This window comes from Syngnathus leptorhynchus, chromosome 7 (assembly GCF_054491065.1).
Source record: "Syngnathus leptorhynchus isolate UIUO chromosome 7, UIUO_Slep, whole genome shotgun sequence".
Classification (NCBI taxonomy): Eukaryota; Metazoa; Chordata; class Actinopteri; order Syngnathiformes; family Syngnathidae; genus Syngnathus; species Syngnathus leptorhynchus.
In genome coordinates, this window is record NC_141201.1 from 11,913,048 (window position 1) to 11,931,737 (window position 18,690).

The window sequence follows — 18,690 nt, forward strand, 5'->3', positions numbered from 1 at the left end:
GTGCATAGACACAAACAACAGTCAGGACCCGTCCCCCCACCTGAAGGCGGAGGGAGGCTACCCTCTCGCTCACCGGGGTGAACCCCAATGTGCCGGGGGGCAATAAGTATGCCAACACCTGCTCGACGCCTCTCACCGTGGGCAACTCCGGAGTGGAAGAGAGTCCAGCCCCTCTCGAGAGGGCTTGTACCAGAGCCCAAACTATGTGTGGAGGCAAGTCCGACTATGTCTAGTCGGAACCTTTCTGCCTCACACACCAGCTCGGGCTCCTTTCCAGCCAGAGAGGTGACATTCCATGTCCCTAGAGACAGCCTCTGCAGCCGGGGATTGGACCGCCAAGGTCCCCGCCTTTGGCCGCCGTCCAGCTCACTGTGCACCCGACCCCTTTGGCCCCTCCTATAGGTGGTGAGCCCATTGGAAGGGGGACCCACGTCTTCTTTTCTATGCCCGACCGGACCCCATGAGCGAAGGCCCGGCCACCAGGCGCTCGCCTTGAAGCCCCCCTTCCAGGCCTGGCTCCAGAGAGGGGCCCCGATGACCCGCGTCCGGGCGAGGGAAAACGACATCCATATATCTTTTTCATCATAAGGGGTCTTCTGAGCCGTGCTTTGTCTGGCCCCTCACCTAGGACCCTTTTGCCTTGGGTGACCCTACCAGGGGCATGAAGCCCCAGACAACATGGCTCCTAGGATAATAGGGCCACGCAAACCCCTCCACCACGATAAGGTGACGACTCACGGAGGGGGCGTAGAACAACAATTTTTTTTTTTTTTTTTTTGCGTAGAACAATTTTTTTTAAATATTTTTATGCCAATGCTGACTCAAGTCTCTATAATTTATTGAAACAACCACGAACAATGCTGGAAAAGCCTTTAGGAGCCCCCCCTCCTAATGCGCGTTGGCATTGTTCATGGGATTTTCTGTATGTGACGAAAAACTGGACTGTCATCGCCACACCTCCTCTTCATTTGGAATTCGAGCATTGACCACGGTTGCATGAGGCGCTTGTCTGGATTGTCGGAAGCTTGCGCACGGTGCAGCGTGGGACAACACTGACAAAACTTAGTAGATCCATTCGCTGTATCTGGTGGATTTCGGCCGTGGCAGCTTAGTTTTGTTTGGGTTTTATCGTAGGTGAGTCACGCCAACATAGTGCACACGCTATGCGCAAGCAATTTAGAACTTTTATTGTAAGGGGCGCGCTTGCTATTGAGACCTTTTATGGACAAAACGGGACATTTTTGCATATGTGGATGGATATTGAATCACTACTCGAAATTGCAGGGGAAGAGAGGAGCGTGTACGATATGTTTCACAATTGTGGCGTAGACATTTGTACAGAATCTCATCAGTCTGATGTATGAGTTTGAGTCATTTATGCGGCACAGTTTAATTTGACGCCTTCAGACACTCATATTGAAATTTTTAACTCATGTTAAACTAGGTGTTTATCCATGTGGCACATATCAAAGCTCGCTATGGTCTAAAAAAAAAAATCCCAATGTTTAATCCTGAGGCAACATAATGGTGCTCGGCTACTGCATTGCAAGGAAGACTTTCACGACACTTCTCAGAAGCTTTAGAGTTAATGAATTTGTTCTCAAGGCATTTGCGAGACTTTGAATTAGTGTACGTATTTACCAATGCCATGTATTGTTATGTATACGCTGCAGGCAGGTTAGCAAAACCCACCCATCCAAACTAGGCAGGCAGTGCCTCCAGTCAATATATGAGGGAGTTTCTGGATGAAATGCATCCTAGCAAGATCAGAGAGCACCTCAGGTAAGATCCTGTCGGTGATGATTCCAAGACAAATGTGATTAAGCACGTTTTCCCCTTTTCAAGGAAATTTACACGTCTCCCCCACCTGTCAGGCACAGAGCAGAACCTGAAATATATAGAGTAGCCTACTAATTCTAAACGTTTTTTGTTACTATTATTTTTGTTATACCAAGTCACATTTTACCTGATTCGATCTGTTTTAAAGGTTTTCAACACTTCCTTGGCTGAGCCCAGTCCTGGGAGTTATAAAAACGTCACCAACATTGTGCCTCCCTACAGTGCCTTCTCTGCTAAAGGACAGCCTGAGGTGCAAACAAACTAACAAAAATATATCATTTACGTTATCATGCTAATACAACAAACACTTCCACTTATTCTGCCCAGGGGGGATTGGTGTATGTCAACTACGGCCGCACCGAAGACTTTTCCCAGTTGGAGAGGCAGATGGGAATTAATGTGACTGGCAAGATTGTCATTGTCAGATACGGAAAGATATTCCGGGGCAATAAAGTAGGAAATACATACACTCTGCACTTCACTTTTATACAGGCTGTTGTGCAGGTCAGACTTCGAAATAGTTCATTTATCACTTAAAAGTATTAAGAAATACATTTCAGCTTTTGGGATTGTGATGAAAGCACTCGTTGAAAACTTGTAAAGCGTGTGTGTGCGTGTGCGTCCGTGTGCATGCGTGCATGCGTCTGTGTCACACCTGGATATCCTGCAAAAGGTGTGTGTGTGTGTATTCACATATATGTTTTGTGTTTGTTTTGTAACAGTCAAGCCTGAAATTTTTACTGCTGTTTAATCTCCTGCAGAATATACCTACAGATCCCGTCCTGAAGATGGAGTGGGACTTCCCAGCATCCTTGTGCATCCCATTGGCTACCATGATGCATTTCACCTTCTCAAGTAAGTTATTTCACTCATTTGCTTCGAAGTTAATGATGCACATTGATGAAATTAATTGATGATCCACCGAACAGGAATATGGGGGGACACATTTCTCCAAACAACTGGAAAGGAGCTTTAAATGACAGACAGAATCGGCCCAGGATTTACAGATGACTTCAAGAGCCAATAAATTCTTGTATGTATGGTTTGTGTCCATTTATTCACAGGGACGTCCTGTTGTCTCACTCTGCTCTTTGGGTTTTTCCCTTTGTTGCTGTTTTTGTTTGGATTCTGGCTAAGGAGCTAATGGCATGTTGCCAAATACAGCACAAAGGATGTCTTGTTTGGAAGAAGCATCCATTCTCACGTGGTTGTTAGACCACTAGCAGGAAATAATGTGTACTAAATTGAATTGAGAAGTGAAAAGCTCGTGATCTATTTTTTTTTTTCTTCTGGTAAAATCACATTCTTCTCGTAATTATGCTTGTTCTAGGTTCGTGCACATGAACATCTACACTAATAATCAGGTGACAAGGATCTACAATGTCATTGGAAGGATAAGAGGAGCTCTAGAGCCAGGTACAAAAACACCAACCCCATGTGCACCATGAATAATTTTTACAGAACTTTACAATTATTTGCACACCCCGAAGAAAAATGAGTTTGGATGAACGAAAGCTTGCTGCAATACACTTGAACACACTCTTGCTGTTGATGTGGAATTATTAACTGGATTATTATTAAATTATTCCACACACTGGCTTTGGTCCGTTGCCTTTGGGTATTTCGGACATTGCACATGACATTTTTGAGGAAAACGCCACAAAATTGACCACATCTATACAAGTTGCATTGTATTTAATGTGTGCGTGTGTGTGTGTATAGAAAATCGAGCGATACAGCAATTATCCCGTCGATCACACGGTTTATGAAACATTCGAGCTTGTGGAGAAGTTTTATGACCCTTCCTTCACGAGGCTTCGGGCTGTGGCTCAAGTGAGAGACGGGCTCGTCTTCCTCCTGGCGGATTCCCAAATCATCCCTCTGGATGCCAACCAGTATGCCATCTCCTTCGACAAGTACGCACACAGCATTGGGGAGATCGCACAAACACACCTCAAGGAGATGCAGACATACGAGGTGTCTTCTGATAAGCCATAAATCAGTAAAAAGTGCTCCAAATCAAATTTTTGTTATGATGAGGTTGTTTTCCCCGCAGACTCCTTGTTTTCAGCAGTTGAAACTTTTACCATTGAAGCAAGGGAGTTCCACGAGCGCCTACAACACATCAACAGAACAGAGTAAGAAGGCATTTTGTTCATCATAATGTTGACTAAAATGTCAGTGAGACCACTTGAGAAAGTTGGGCTCTTAATTTTTGTAAAGGTCCAACACAATTTTCATTTACACTCAGATGTATGTTTTTATCAGTCCTCTGCAGATACGTAGAATGAACGATCAGCTCATGTATCTGGAGATAGCCTTAATAGACCCCCTGGGTTTACCTGGAAGACCATTCTACAGGTATTACACTCAAACTCAACTGCCTGCCCTTCACGTTCACTCATTGACGATCTGTATTTTGCTGCTCGCTAATCCCACCTGTTTTCCAGGCATGTGGTATTTCCTCCAAGCAGTTCATAATAAATATGCAGGAGAGTCTTTCCCCGGGATCTACGACGCATTGTTTGACATTGAGCGCTCAGGGAACCAAGAGAAGGCTTGGAATGAAGTTAAACGACAAATTAGCATAGCAGCATTCACAGTCCATGCTGATGCCGTGATACTTGAACCACCTGGATGATGCACACATGAGATAAGATGAGCCAGCGACTTTTTCAAATTTGACTTGACTAAAAGCTTGACTTAATAAAGGATGGGACTTACTGGAAATGTAATCAACGGATGCATTTGTAATGTTTAAAAGCTTTACATTGAGAATTTTATTGCACAAGTAATAAGACAATAAATACAGAAAGAACAATTACAAGAACGTAGTGGTATAAAAATTAAAAGTGCATAGAATAAAAAAATCAACTGAACACTTGTGAGTTTTTCATCAGTTCAACATCCTCCTCTTCACCTGTAGGATAAAAAAAATAAAAAAAGATTAGAACACAGAAAAAAATATTAGCACAAAATTTAAATAGCACGATCATGCAAGAAGCATCTACACCCAGTAACTTGATCACCAGAGTTTGTTATTGTGAGCCAACCACCAGATGCCAGAAGAAACTAAAAGCAGCAAGCAAATCAATTTCATTGATCATAGACCTTGTCATTCTCCCAGGAAGATTTTTGTAATTGATGGACTCATTCCTGAAAAAAGGATAAGGATTCACCATGAACACCAAAAACACTTCCAGGATTTGAATGTAAACGGTTCCAGATAAAATCACTGAGCAGCTAGGAATTTCTTTATCCATCTCTACCTCAAAGAGCATGTTCTTACCTTACGAGCGCTTTCCATCAACCGTGGAGACTTGCCAAAGGTTTGCGATGTCTTCTTGTTTTCTTTGTAGACCACATGGGGTGACTTGAAGCTTCCAACTCGGCCCGCTCGACTCGCTGCAGCACGAGGAGTGGCGGCCTGTTTATATTCTTTGTGCGCGGTCTTCGCGGGAGATTTCTTGGAGGTTTTGCCTGGTGACTTGCGGGTGGAGCTACGAAGTTTATTAAGGCCTCTTTTGAGGTAGTTGCTGCTGTTCTTAGGGGTGTTGTCGATGGTGAACATCATGGACTGCCTGCGGTCAACCTGAGAAGATAAAAGGAGAAGTTTTATTAGCTGACCGTTTCCTGTTTGAAACCTTTCAGTCACATTTTGAAATGTGTTTCACAAAGAAAGTGAGTACATTTGTATGAGTAATTTCTGCTGGTGGAATTTACTGTAATTGTTGTTTCACAAAGGATTAATTTCTTATGACGTAAGGAGTTTTTCAAACTCACCGAGCTAAGGGCGGGGTGAAGGTTTGAGTTGGTGGATCCGCTGTTCTTGTTTTTAGGAGTGAGGGGACGGGGGAAGCAGGTGGCTTTCATTTTTTTCTGGCAAATGTTTTAGAAAGTAAAATTATTTATTATGGTTAAAAAGGAACGGGAAAATAATAAAACTTAAAAAATAAAGGCATTTTTCCTGGCAAATAAGTTTTAGGAGATAAAATAATTGATTGTGGTTGAAAAGGAAAAAATAAAAGCATCTTAAATCCAAACAGTATTTGATTTGCCAATATGAAAAACAGACCAACCTCGGGTGAAGTCTGAGTAACAGACAACGTGGACGCAGTTCTTGAGCATCTTGGGCTTTTCAGCTGAGATGAGCTGACCGATTTAGATGGTGGGTAGCCTGCCATCATGGCCAGACGGTGAGAGTGGACGCCGGATGTGCTACTTGAGTGTGGCGTTGCAAGGGAGAGGCAATGGGAAGCGACGGATTCTTGCAGCTGGCCCGGCATGAAGGATGCTCGACGAATGGTCTCCGTTGGGTCACCAGTGCGGACATCTTCGTCAGTGAGAGTTAGCGCGGTCTTGAAGCCAGTCTATAGGGAGAGAAGGGTTCTAATTGGTAACATAAACTGGCATTGCAACTTGGGTTGTTTAAAATGTATTATTTTTTATGTAAACTGGTTTCCAGAGTCTGAATTGTCTTAATGAAAGAAAATCCTTACAGTAATGAGAAAAAATGTTGAACTGATAAAAGTAATAGAGGTAAAAACAATAAACTGGCAATTAAAATTTGTGGTAGAACATTTCTCTCTCAAATAACATAACGACTCCTAGTGTTACAAGAGTTGAGAATCTCCCAACCTCAAACTCGACAGGATAGCTGCTCTTGAGATGAGGAAGGCAGGCTTTGTTCCTGGCCTGGAGCTCAGCAATCCTCATCCAATCATCAGGCGCACCTTCTGGCTCGTTCTCTGCCCCGACGCAAAATGTACTTGTGGCTGAACACATTGGAAGGACTTCAAATATTTTTTGGGTAAATTTCTGCTGTGGCACTGCTCGGTTCAAACTTACTCTGCGAAAGGATCGTGCTCCGCCGATAACCAGGAAGACTGCTGAGCTGGTCGCTGACAGCTCCGGTCATTTTTGCTGGCGTGTCGGGGAGGTCTATGAACGCAGGGCGTGCGCCACGGGCACCGGAGAGGTTGGGCTGCGATTGAGCCGAAGCCAGGCTATAGAACGTCTCATCATGTCCAACGCCACCTGGAGTTTTCTGCAGAGGAGTCCAATAGGAGTTTACCATACAATGCTTCAAGGAGAAAGTTTTCACACCCTTGATAGGAGTAACATGCGGTTGAAGAAATGCCGGTTGGTCAAATATGAACAAAGTTCTGAATCATGTCAACAAGTTTCACTTACCTGTGTCGTCCGCTGTCTTTTGACAGACGACGATGGGTTTAAGCACGGGAGATCCATTTCTGTTTTGATTTCCGCAGTTGCTCTAGAGGAGAATATCGATACTGAGCCGTCTTTGTTTGTTTACATCATCACCAGGCAAGTAGCAGACCGAGGTAAAACTGAAAATCTGTATTGGCTGCCGTTTAGTACCTGTGGACGTGTCTTGTATTTATTGGTGTAAAATAAAGAGTTTCCAGTGACTCTGCCTTCAGACCACGACGTTTGGCTGCCAGTCTTTCAGAACTACGGAAAAGCGGCGTGCTCGATTCACCAGGCCCCAAAAGCTTCCTATCAAATTGAAGGACAAATCACACCAATTAAATTTAGCTTCACATAATTGCTGTCACAGATGATTTTGTCAATTTTTTCCCTTTGATGAATTTTAGTTCACTTTATACATCGCAAAAAAATTAACCTTGTGCTGTTCAGCGAGTCTTCGAGGGAGCTTTGGTCCAGACTGTCTGAGCTCATCATTCTCTTTGGCTCCATTTTGTGAACATTTGAGTGCAAGTCTGGAAGTTCCAGGTAACACATCTCCGATGTTTCTCCTTGACGGTCGGGGATTTGATTGTGTGAGTGCAGGTTGAGGTCAGAAAATGCCACCTGAGCACAAGCACAAGTGAGAAAAGGAGAACTTGAAACATGCTTCATTTTGTTTTGTTTACAGCAAAGGCGCTCATTTCAGAGATCAGAGAGGTCACTGACACAACTAAATGTGCACTCTGGTCACACACAGCTTTGTAACAGAGACACATTCAGTGACATGGCCATCGTAATGGTGTAATGAAGCCAAACTGGTTTTGGAAGTAATCAAATGAAGCAATGGCACTGACATCAATCCTGAAGTAGGTCAATGTGAAAATGAGAAAAGCGACAGTTCCTGCAGCATGCCACATAACCTTAATGAGGACACTGCATTCGCACTACCATTTGGGGAAAATAGTGATTTTTTTTTTCCCTTCTCAACATTGCAATTGTGATTCAAACTACCATTTTCTTTCTTTAATGTCAAAACCAACCTGTGACTCCAAACGGGCCAGCTTGCTCAGCATGTCCTTTTCCTTGCTTTGAGCCTTTTCCAATTGCAGCTGGAGCAATTTGAGTTCCGTACCACTGGCGTTCACTTCCCGCTCTTTTACTTCCAGGGTGTGCTTCAGCTTGGCCACTTCCTCTTGGCTCTCCTCGAGAAGCTGCTTCTTGTCATTGTAATGACTCACAGCCTTTTCCATCTACGACATTTGAGGTTTACGTTATAGTCGCCAAACAGAAAAGTACCAATGAATGCATGTCGACCAGAGTTCATACCTACCTGAGCTTTGTAGTGTTTCACAGCCTCCGTTTTCGCCACAAGTCGCTCCTGCAAATCCTTCTTGATCCACTTGGTCTCCTGTTTTTTTTTCAATTCTTTTAAGAGCAGAGCTTTTTCCATCTTCAACGATTCAAGCTCTTCCTTGAGCGCTTGCTCCATTTTAAGTGAGGCCAAGTTCTCCCTTTCTGTGGCCTGCATGGTCTGAACGAGTCTGTCCTTCTCCAACATCAGCATAGCCACTTCTTTCTCCAGAGCTTTCTGTGTAACAATATGATCTATTGTTAGTCAACTGGGAACTGTTGAGGGAACGGGAATCTTTTAACGGAAGGACACTTCCAGTTACAGGGTTGACCGCATAAGTGTACCTGGAGACGGCAATAAAAGTTACAACCACGTTGGGTTGAATTGAGACCAGAGTGTGTGCCTTGTTACTGAAAACACGAGCGAAGGAGGACTCCGTCTGAGCTCGCACGTAATTTTTCCAGGTGTAGGACCGTTACTGGATGCTGCCGAGTAACGACATGTGCTTGGGTTCCAGTAACCTCTCTAAAACGTGGAAGACTTGGAGGGACAAGTTTGTACTTTATGTGGATCTAGCGATGGAGGAGGCTGATGACAGACAGAAGGTAAGTAAAGCTCTTCAGTTATTTTGTCGGCGAGAGCGGCAGAGAGTTCTTGGATACCCTGATGGGAGATGTGTCAAAGGATACATTGAAATTAGAAGACATCATTACAAAGTTTGATGATCACTGTAACACCGTTGTGAATGAGATTGTGGAACGGTACCATTTCTTCACTAGAAATCAAGGCATTGGCAAAAATATTATCTCACGCTACTGAGACTGTTGGCAAAAACATGCAACTTCAGGATGTTGAGACACTCCCTCATTCTGGGTAGGATTGTTTGTGGTGGCAACAGTGCAGGGATGATGGAGAGACTGTTGCGGGAGAAAAACCTCACCATCGACATATGTTTGCAAGTGTGCAGAGCTGCGGAGCTCTCAAAGGAGAACGTTAAGACCATTACCGGTCCGTTGGGGGAGGAGGTACACGCTGTTCAAGAAGCACGGTACAAGAGGAAAGTTGACAACCCGATGGATTGTACATTCTGTGGGAAAACACATGAGAAAAGTACATTGAAATGCCCGGCATTTGGGGAAAAAGTGCACCAAGTGTGGGAAAGAGAACCATTTTGTGGCGAAATGCAGGGCTAGAACGGACCAAACGTGCAAGCAGAACGTGAGGACCGTAGTAACAAAAGATGTGAGCGATGGATTTAAAGATGTATCACATAAAACTGAGACAGTGCGTAGAGTGGAGACAGGTTCAGGCACGGCTGTAGTATTGGCAAGAGCACAGTGTAATGAGATAAACACAGCTAAGAGTAACACTTCTTCTCTTTGCTGGCATGCTATTAGGGAACGACCTGGTCAAATTTCAAATAAACTGTGGGGTCACATGCAACGTTATTCCAATTAACCCGTTGAACCCTGACATTAAGCTGGAGCATACTACAACGGTGATCGTTATGTACAACAAAGGTAAGGTGAGGCCATTGGGGAAAATGTAAAATCAAAATTAGAAATCCACGAAATGACAAACAATATCGCTTGGACTTTCAAGTGGTAAATACAGTGGGTGCAGTGCCATTGCTGGGCAGGAGAGCCAGTGAGGCAATGACGTTGATCAAAGTGCACCATGAGAATATCATGGCTATAGATGATAGTCACGGGAAAATCGCAACAGAAGAGTGGACAATGGAACAAATTAAAACAAGTTAAACCCCCTACCGAGTGCACCGGAAAGACTGCAGGGCATGACGTTGCGCATTCAGAAACATGATGTGGACGTTGTGTACGTGCCGGGGAGGGACATGCTATTGGCTGACACACTCAGCAGAGCCTATCTTCCAGAAAGCATCCCCGTGGAGGATGAATTGGAGACTGTCAATATGGTACAACAGGTGCATCGGACAGACTGCAGAACATAAGATCAGCCATGGCCAAGGACAAGACCTTGCAACTGCTCATACAAACAATGAGCCAGAAATGGCCCACAGATAAGTCTCAGGTATCAAATGAAATTAGGCCATTTTACACGTTTCAAGATGAACTGAGCCACCAGGGTGGAATAGTCTTTCGGGGGGAGCGGGCTGTCATTGCGGACACGCCGAGATCGGACATCACTGGGCGATTGCACTCATCTTGGCGTTGAAGGATGGCTACGCAGAGCTAGAGAAAGCGTCTACTGGTTCTGTGTTTTCAGTGTGTTTGCAGTGTTTTCAATGCAGCCATCTAGTGTAGATTATTTTCATCAGCTACTTAGATAATGAAGTGAGCAGTTTTGCACAAATGTTTAGGATTTATGTCAGTACGGTATTTGGTCATTGGATAAAGAAAACATTTTGGGGAATTAAGAACTCATAACATTGTCCTAGTTTCAATTGTAAAAACATGAACTTCTTCATTCATCATCAATCATCATCATCATCGGTTTAAAGTCCGCTTTCCAGGCGGCGCTGGGTTGGACTGGATTCTCGATATGGCTTTCTTCCACCGGGAACGGTCCCTGGCCATCTCGTGGTTGATGCCGAGTGCCTTCATGTCGGCTGCCACGGTCGTCTGCCAGGTCTTTTTAGGCCGACCACTGGGTCTTGTTCCCTCTATGTTATACGACATGACTTTCTTCACCCAGTCATTCTCATCCTTCCTCACTAGATGTCCATACCATCGCAGTCTGCCTCTCCTCACCACATCCACTATGGCCTCCACTCCCATCTTCTTTCTCAGCTCTGCACTGGTCTTTTCCTCCCTCATTGACACACCACACATCCATCTGATCATCCTCATTTCTGCTCTGTTTAGTTTGTTTTCCTCTTCTGTTTTCAGGGCCCATGCCTCACTTCCATACGTCATAGCACTTCTGGCGCAGGCGGAGTACACTTGGCCTCTCATCTTCAGGGATGGGGCCTTGGATGTTAAGAAGGGCATGAGTTCCCTAAATTTCTTCCACCCGCTTCACACCCTTGTGGTCACTGCTAAGTCCACCCCCCCATCAGCGTTGAGCATATCTCCAAGGTAGCAGAAGCTGTCCACCACCTCGTACATCTCCCCATCTACTACGAGCCCCTCTTGCTCAGCTGGGTCTGCTTGGGTGACCTCTCCCCTGCACCGCTTGCATTGGAAAGTCTTACTTGCAGCTAGTCATTGAGAATGTTAATTTGATTATCTAGCTCTTCAAACTTGGTTTTGAGCTCTTTCACTTTTTGTTTGGTCTGATCAAGGAGCTCTTCCTTTTCTCGACTAGTTTCCCTAAGGGTGTCCAGTTCTTGCTGTAAAGCAGCAATAACCTTCTGTAGCTCACTAACCTGCTGGACTTTCTGCTGCTCCGCTTGCTTGAGCTGAAATTTAAGATGATCAATCTCTTTCTGAAGCGCTGCTCTCAGCTCAGAGATTTCCTTTTGCTGCTCCATCAAGATCCAATCTTTGCGCTGAACAATATCTTTAATGTGCAGTTTTCGTTGCTCCAGTTGTTGGGCAATCTTTTTGCTCAAAATCTGAAAGCTACTACTCGTTGGCATCGTCCTTCTTCAAGCACCAAAATGAGCTGTCATTCTTTAAGCCGGTTCTGGGCAAAATACAACCCGCGGGGTACATCCGGCCCTTTGTATGTCTCCGTCCGGCCCGCATGAGGCCAATTATAAATTACATTTGATGACAACTTAATTTAAAGAAAAAAATTAATGTCGCGCGTGCAATACAACTGTGCTGCTTTTATTTTGAAAGGCATCGCACTGCCATGTAGCATATGGGTATGTGAGCTGTGCGTGAAGGTGAACATTGTGAAGTAATTTTGCCCTCAAAATGTGTGCCGATGCTAAGAAAAGAAATGTTAACAAGGAGTGCCGTGTTTTTAACAAGACATGGACTGCCAAGTATTTCTTTACAGAAATGAAAGGTAAAGCCGTGTGCCTGATTTGTGGTACACAGGTCGCTGTGTTTAAAGAATATAATTTGAATTGCCGCTTCACGATTAAGCATGAGGAACATTACAGAAATCTGTCTGATAAAGAGCACGCAACAGAGGCTGATTCCTTGCAAGCAAAACTGCAAGACCAACAGACTGGATTATTCTCACTGAATTGGTCAAATCAAGTGGAAAACATTAAAACAGTTTTTGTTGTATAAGTGTGTTTCTATAAATGTGTTATAATTCACAGTTTGAGTAAAAGTAAATGAAGTTAAAAATAAACTTCCTCTGACATTTTAAAAAGATTTAATCAAATAATTTTACAAAATAAACATAATGCACAAAACATTAATTCCATAACACTTTACCTCAATAACTGGCCCCATGTTTTCGCCTACATCTTGCTTTGTGGCTGCTCTAATTTCTTCTTCCAAGTATGAAATCTTTCCCTGGAGTATCTGAATTTGTTCAGTCAGGAGCTCCTGTAATGAAAAAGGAATTAAGATAAAAATTGTACCACACAGACTAGATAAGGGGCTCTTCTATAAAGACTTCAGGGCAAAGATACATTAAGTCAAAGCTTATGCAATTGTGATTGGGTGCTGAACGTTTTTTGGAAAGGAATCTACCCGTAATTATAAATTATTCACTAAATATTGTGATTGCAATTAACTATGCGAACTGTGACGGATTCTCACAAAAAGAATATTTCGGCATTTACTAATCATGGTATGAAACACCCCTACCTTTTGTGCAGTGGCTTGACTGAGTTCAGAGTTTAAGTAGTCCTCTTTGGTTCTCCACTCCTCTTGAAGAGACGCTTGGCTTTCTGTCACCCTGACAACTTCATCTTGACACACAGACAGCTGCGCACGCACTGTACGCATCTGAAGAAATGCATTCCAATGTGACCAATGGCCATGTGTATTTTATACATACATGGACATTTTACAAAATGACCACAAAAAATGTAGTCGAGAACAGAGTGCCTCTCACTAGCTTTGAGCAAGTGTTCATACCTGTGACGAGAGGACGCAGTTTTCCTCTTCAAGTTCATTCACTTTTCGTTCCATCAGCGAAAAGGAAGTTTTACCTTCTTTGTTTTCTTTTAGGAGCTCGTTGAGTCGCTGCTGTAACCTGAAAGAAAGAAATGTGGAAATGGTGATTGACAATTGATTGATTAATGGTGTGTGTGTGTGTGTGTGGGGGGGGGGGGGGGGGGGGAATATCAAAGTTTGCTTTATTGTCAACTTCTTCACATGTCAGGACACACAAAGAGATCGAAGAGATTTGATATTGATAGAAAGGAGAGTTGGTCTTACAAGTTATTCTTAGTCTCAAGTTCATTGATTTGTTCCATGGTGCTGAGCTCATTAGCTGTTTGTTCCCTTTTCATCTTGTCCAGATGATACCGCAACTGGTTAATGTGAGATTCTTAAGAAAACGTAAAAAGAAGAAAACAAAACCATTAAAGGCAAGGCATGCAATATAATCTGTGTGAACTTTTTATTTTCTATATCATTTGTCAATCATCATAAATACAACACAAAAACATATGTAAATTGAGTACCGCTTTGTGCAATGAGGCTAATTGAGAAGGAAACAAAAACATTAAAGGCAAGGCATGCAATATAATCTGCGTGCACTTTCTATTTTCTATATCAAAGTCCGCTTTATTGTCAATTTCTTCACATGTTAAGACACACAAAGAGATCGAAATTACGTTTCCCACCGTCCCACGGTGACTAGACACAGTACACAACACATACAATCAAATAGCACAAAGAGTAAAATTTGTCATTTGTCAATCATCATAAATACAACACAAAAACATAAATTGAGTACCGCTTTGTGCAATGAGGCTAATTTTCCCAGCGAGCTCCTTCTCCAGTCCATCCCTATAATCTCGCTCTCTGATCAACTCCCGCTGAATCTTCCTCAACTGGAATTTGGGAGTGTTCATTATATCTTGAAGAGGAGATTTGCTGTCGAAATAAATATTCAAGCAAAATGAATAAATACTTAACAATGCTTTAAATCTAATTAACTCACATAGGTGTCAATGTCTTTTTTTTTGGTACAGTTAAGTATTTGAGTCAAACTCATGAGATGTTTCTTAAAAAGTTCAAAAGATTGACCAAAAGCAGGACCAATGCCAGCAATATACAATTAACATGAGTCAATGATACCCGGAAGAAGATGATGCCACAGTGTGCATATCGACAAAGGCAATTTTCTTTGTGCGATGGAACACCGGGGAGTCTTCATCTGAGAGTGTCGATAAACTGGAAGTAGAGGTGCTTGTCGTTCGAGCGAATATTTCAGGAGTCACAGGCAAATCTGAAGGATGAAGTCAAACATTTTAATCAGCATTCAAACGCCTGAAAGCAGACACACGAGTCAAATGCAAGAATGGATACGAGACTCACATTGCCTTGCCAAGTAGGCATCAAGACCACTATTCAGATAAACTCTGCCCTCACTCTCCATCACATAAGAAACGGTCATATTTGCAATCTCCCCCTGACAAGCAGGAATGAAAATATTGTTACAATGGCACAGAAAGAAAATAAAACATTAAAACAGCAAAATATTTTCATAGTTTCAGCAAAAACAATTGTGCCCACTTACCTCCACGTCACAGTCCAAGGTTTTAAGGGTGCACCGTTCACTCATCATGTCATGGTAAACCAGCAACAACAGCACCTAAAAAGAGCAGGTCAGACCTTTCACATTACCTTGTGTAGAAAACAATAGAAGCATGTCATTATTCTTGACCAGTATGTTCAGGAGACAGTTTATTCCAACACCGACTAAAAACAATGGAAGATGGCAATATTATTGTGGCAGAAGCACATTTTTAATCTCTGACTGCCAACCAGTGAGTCATAACACAAGTGACAATGGACAAAGACAATACCGGCCTGCCACAATATAACTTATGTACATAGGATGCAAAACAGCTTTGTCAACATGTGTGTACCTTCGCTATTTCCAAAGTCAAGTTGATTCCATTATTTATGTTCTCCCAGGATAATGAACAACTTTGGGTCGCGCTGAATCTGCAAACCTCTGTCCAACCACAAAACATTAAGTTGAAATATTGTTTTTCACATATGAGATAAGACATTGAAATATAGTGTTCTGTCAGAAGGTGCAAATGAAAAAGAAACTGTGAAGAATGAATCTGAACGTAGCTTTACAATGGTGTTTCTTGTACACTAATGTTCAAGACTAAACATTTCTTTCAAGCAGTTCAACCCCGCACAAAGTGCATCATTGGAATGTACTGAATAGAACAATACGTATTGCGAGGGGGGAATACAAGACCAGACATATGTCAGAAACTCACTCTCCACAAATTCTGCAATGAATTTAAAACGTTCTCTCGGTGATGTTATTGAAGGAGGTTGTTCCTTTTTCCTGTAGTGGAAAAAAAGATAGCAAGATAAAAGTAAATAGTGGGGAGAAAAAGAGTAAACAACCGAGGCTCTCTTGAATAAACGTCATTGTTAATGGACAGTCCTCACATTTGATAAACAACATGAAGCAGCAACTCCCCATTCTCTAACTCTTTGATGTTTTTTATCTCTCGGTGGGGCAACGTGAGATTACTTATCTGCAAACACAGCATGGACGAAGTTAGGTCAAAACTTAAAATACTACAAGCCACGGTAGCGTTAACTTACCCAACCAAGTAGAGCCTTAACGCCCAGATTCATGAGTGCCATTTCGATTGAGCCTTTCAACCCAGCTGGGAGGAAAACGCAATATTTACACTTGGTGTCTTGAAAGAAATCGCACAGTCAGAAATCCACGACAGACGTGTGAGCAATGATGAACGTAAAAATCTCCGTTCAACAGTACTGTACGTGCCGAAGAAACGCTGACGTCAAAGCCAAGTTACCGCAAGCTTGACTCAGCATAGACTAATTCTGACTACATGTACTGGTGTGAGATCAACAGTTTTAAAACACTCACATCAAAATTTAATCAACCAATCATTTTTTGCATGGGAAAAGCGTCTCAATATAAAGAACATTGATTGGATAGAAGGCCGGAGGTGAATGAATGTCGCGCTTGTTTTTCAACGGAGACAGCCAGCCTTAAAAACGTGAGGCGGGGAACGTCTGGTGGTGTATTCTTAAACATTAAGAATCAAACCAACCTTGTGCTCACTGAAAAAAGTAATGAAAATCTCCCTTTATACATCAAATAGAGATACATTTCCATTATTTTCTTCCCACTATCAATTAGTTAGTTCGTTTAAGAAGGGGGACCGGAGGGTGTGTTCCAATTACAGGGGAATCACACTCCTCAGCCTCCCTTGTAAGGTCTATTCAGGGGTGCTGGAGAGGAGGGTACCTGCGTGAAACTGGCCCCCCACCCCACGCAAAATTTAAGGAAAATAGTCTGTTTCGTTTGTGCTGGTTTGTGCCGTAAAAATGTTCGTTTGTGCAGCAACAATTTTTGAGTTATAAAATATTACTTTGTAGGTCATCCAGAGTTCACCCAGCCCCCCATTTTCCATTTTCCTCCAAATGGACCCAAAACGGTACCGTTCGTTTGTGCTGCAAAAAATCCGTTGTGCTGCTCCGGTTTCGTAGATATTAGACATTTATTTTATCGCGATGACGTCACACAGCCCCCCATTTTCCTCCAAATGGACCCAAAATGGTACCGTTCGTTTGTGCTCCGTTTGTGCTGGTTTGTGCAGCAAAAAGTTTCGTTTGTGCTACTATGGTTTTTTTAGTTATTACACATTTAATTTATAGCGATGACGTCACCCGCCCCCCCCCCCCCCCCATTTTTCTCCAAATGAACCCAAAATGGTACCGTTCGTTTGTGCTTCGTTTGTGCTGGAAGCCAACAGCACCACGTCGTCTGCAAAAAGCAGAGACGCAATGCTGAGGTCCCCAAACCGGCCCCCTCAGCGCCGCGGCTGCGCTTAGAAATTCTTTCCATAAAAGTTATGAGCAGAATCGGTGACAAAGGGCAGCCTTGGCAGAGTCCAACCCTCACTGAGAACGAATCCGACTTACTGCCGGAAATGCAGACCAAACTCTGGCATCGGTGATACAGGGACCGAACCGCCCTTATCAGTTGGCTCGGCACCCCGTACTCCCGTAGCACCCTTCACAGAACTTCCCGAGGAACACGGTCGAACGCCTTCTCCAAGTCCACAAAACATGTGGACTGGTTGAGCGAACTCCCATGCCCCCTCGAGGATTGTGCCGAGGGTGTAGAGCTGGTCCACTGTTCCACGGCCAAGACGAAAGCCACACTGCTCCTCCTGAATCCAAGGTTCGACCTCCCAATGGATTCTCCTCTCCAGCACCCCTGAATAGACCTTACCAGGGAGGCTGAGGAGTGTGATTCCCCTGTAATTGGAACACACACGCCGGTCCCCTTTCTGAAAGAAGGGAACCACCACCACAGTCTGCTAATCCAGAGGCACCGTCCCCGATGTCCACGCAATGCTGTAGAGGCGTGTCAGCCATGACAGCCCCACAACATCCAGGGCCTTTAAAAACTCTGGGCGGATCTCATCCACCCCTGGGGCCTTGCCCCGGAGGAGTGTTTTAACTACCTCAGTGACTTCGACCCCAGAGATTGGAGAGTTCGCCTCAGAGTCTCCGGGCCCTGCTTCTACAATGGAAGGCGTGTCGATGGAATTGAGGAGGTCTTCAAAGTATTCTCCCCACCGATTCACAACGTCCCGAGTCGAGGTCAGCAGCACGCCATCTCCACTGTAAACAGTGTTGACGGTGCAGTGCTTCCCCCTCCTGAGACGCCGGATGGTGGACCAGAATTTCCTCGAAGCCGTCCGGAGGTCATTCTCCATGGCCTCACCAAACACAAACCTCACCCCAGGTTTTTGCCTCAGCAACCGCCGAAGGCACGTTCCGCTTGGCCATCCGGTACCTGTCAGCTGCCTCCAGAGTCCGTCCCGGATTGCCGCCACGACAGGCACCGATCACCTTTCGGCCACAGCTCCGGTTGGCTGCCTCAACAATGGAGTCACGGAACATGGTCCACTTGCACTCAATGTCCCCCGCCTCCTCCGGGACGTGGGAAAAGCTCTGTCAGAGGTGGGAGTTGACGCTCTTCCCGACAGGGGATTCTTCCAGACGTTCCCAGCAGACACTCACAGTACGTTTGGGTCTGCCAGGTCGGACCGGCATCTTCCCCCACCATCCGAGCCAACCCACCACCAGGTGGTGATCAGTTGACAGTTCCGCCCCTCTCTTCACCCGAGTGTCCAAAACATGCGGCCGCAAGTCCGATGACATGACTACAAAGTCAATCATTGAACTGCGGCCTAGGGTGTCCTGGTGTCA

At 44.1% G+C, this 18,690-nt stretch overlaps 1 protein-coding gene and 1 long non-coding RNA gene across 7 annotated transcripts; one reads left to right on the plus strand and one right to left on the minus strand.

Moving 5' to 3' along the window:
- Positions 1-918: 918 nt before the first annotated feature.
- LOC147054788 (uncharacterized) lies at positions 919-4,689 on the plus strand. 4 transcript variants are annotated; one of them, XR_015066615.1, is made up of 11 exons: positions 919-1,134; positions 1,674-1,782; positions 1,988-2,089; positions 2,167-2,292; positions 2,601-2,694; positions 2,769-2,872; positions 3,170-3,255; positions 3,562-3,816; positions 3,896-3,977; positions 4,108-4,200; positions 4,290-4,689. It is a non-coding gene; the product is annotated as an uncharacterized LOC147054788 (long non-coding RNA). The 4 variants fall into 4 exon arrangements; XR_015066618.1 differs by having other exon boundaries at positions 3,562-3,755; XR_015066617.1 differs by having other exon boundaries at positions 3,654-3,816.
- Positions 4,587-16,548, minus strand: LOC147054789 (uncharacterized). 3 transcript variants are annotated; one of them, XM_085915669.1, is made up of 24 exons: positions 16,039-16,548; positions 15,880-15,968; positions 15,702-15,772; positions 15,333-15,421; positions 14,981-15,055; positions 14,779-14,872; positions 14,539-14,689; positions 14,195-14,334; positions 13,672-13,783; positions 13,369-13,486; positions 13,096-13,236; positions 12,718-12,831; positions 8,381-8,638; positions 8,091-8,300; positions 7,487-7,674; positions 7,222-7,359; positions 7,033-7,114; positions 6,688-6,886; positions 6,478-6,632; positions 5,919-6,209; positions 5,623-5,718; positions 5,129-5,431; positions 4,951-4,995; positions 4,587-4,759 (listed from the first exon to the last, which is right to left on the minus strand). In XM_085915669.1, exons 1-23 carry the CDS (start codon positions 16,078-16,080, stop codon positions 4,990-4,992), a joined length of 3,162 nt encoding a protein of 1,053 aa, XP_085771795.1. In that variant the 5' UTR covers positions 16,081-16,548; the 3' UTR covers positions 4,587-4,759; positions 4,951-4,989. The 3 variants fall into 3 exon arrangements, with proteins under 3 accessions (XP_085771795.1, XP_085771797.1, XP_085771796.1); XM_085915671.1 differs by having other exon boundaries at positions 6,478-6,587; positions 16,039-16,547; XM_085915670.1 differs by having other exon boundaries at positions 6,478-6,614; positions 16,039-16,546.
- Positions 16,549-18,690: the final 2,142 nt, after the last annotated feature.

What these genes read in the sequence shown, in the direction of transcription:
- LOC147054789 (XM_085915669.1), bottom strand. Translation starts at nt 16,080, where the DNA reads ATGGCACTCATGAATCTGGGCGTTAAGGCTCTACTTGGTTGG. An exon ending in AAAGACAGCGGACGACACAG is followed by an intron (nt 6,887 to 7,032) that starts GTAAGTGAAACT and finishes ACTCCTCTGCAG; the next exon opens with AAAACTCCAGGTGGCGTTGG. An exon ending in TTACTCAGACTTCACCCGAG is followed by an intron (nt 5,719 to 5,918) that starts GTTGGTCTGTTT and finishes AACATTTGCCAG; the next exon opens with AAAAAAATGAAAGCCACCTG.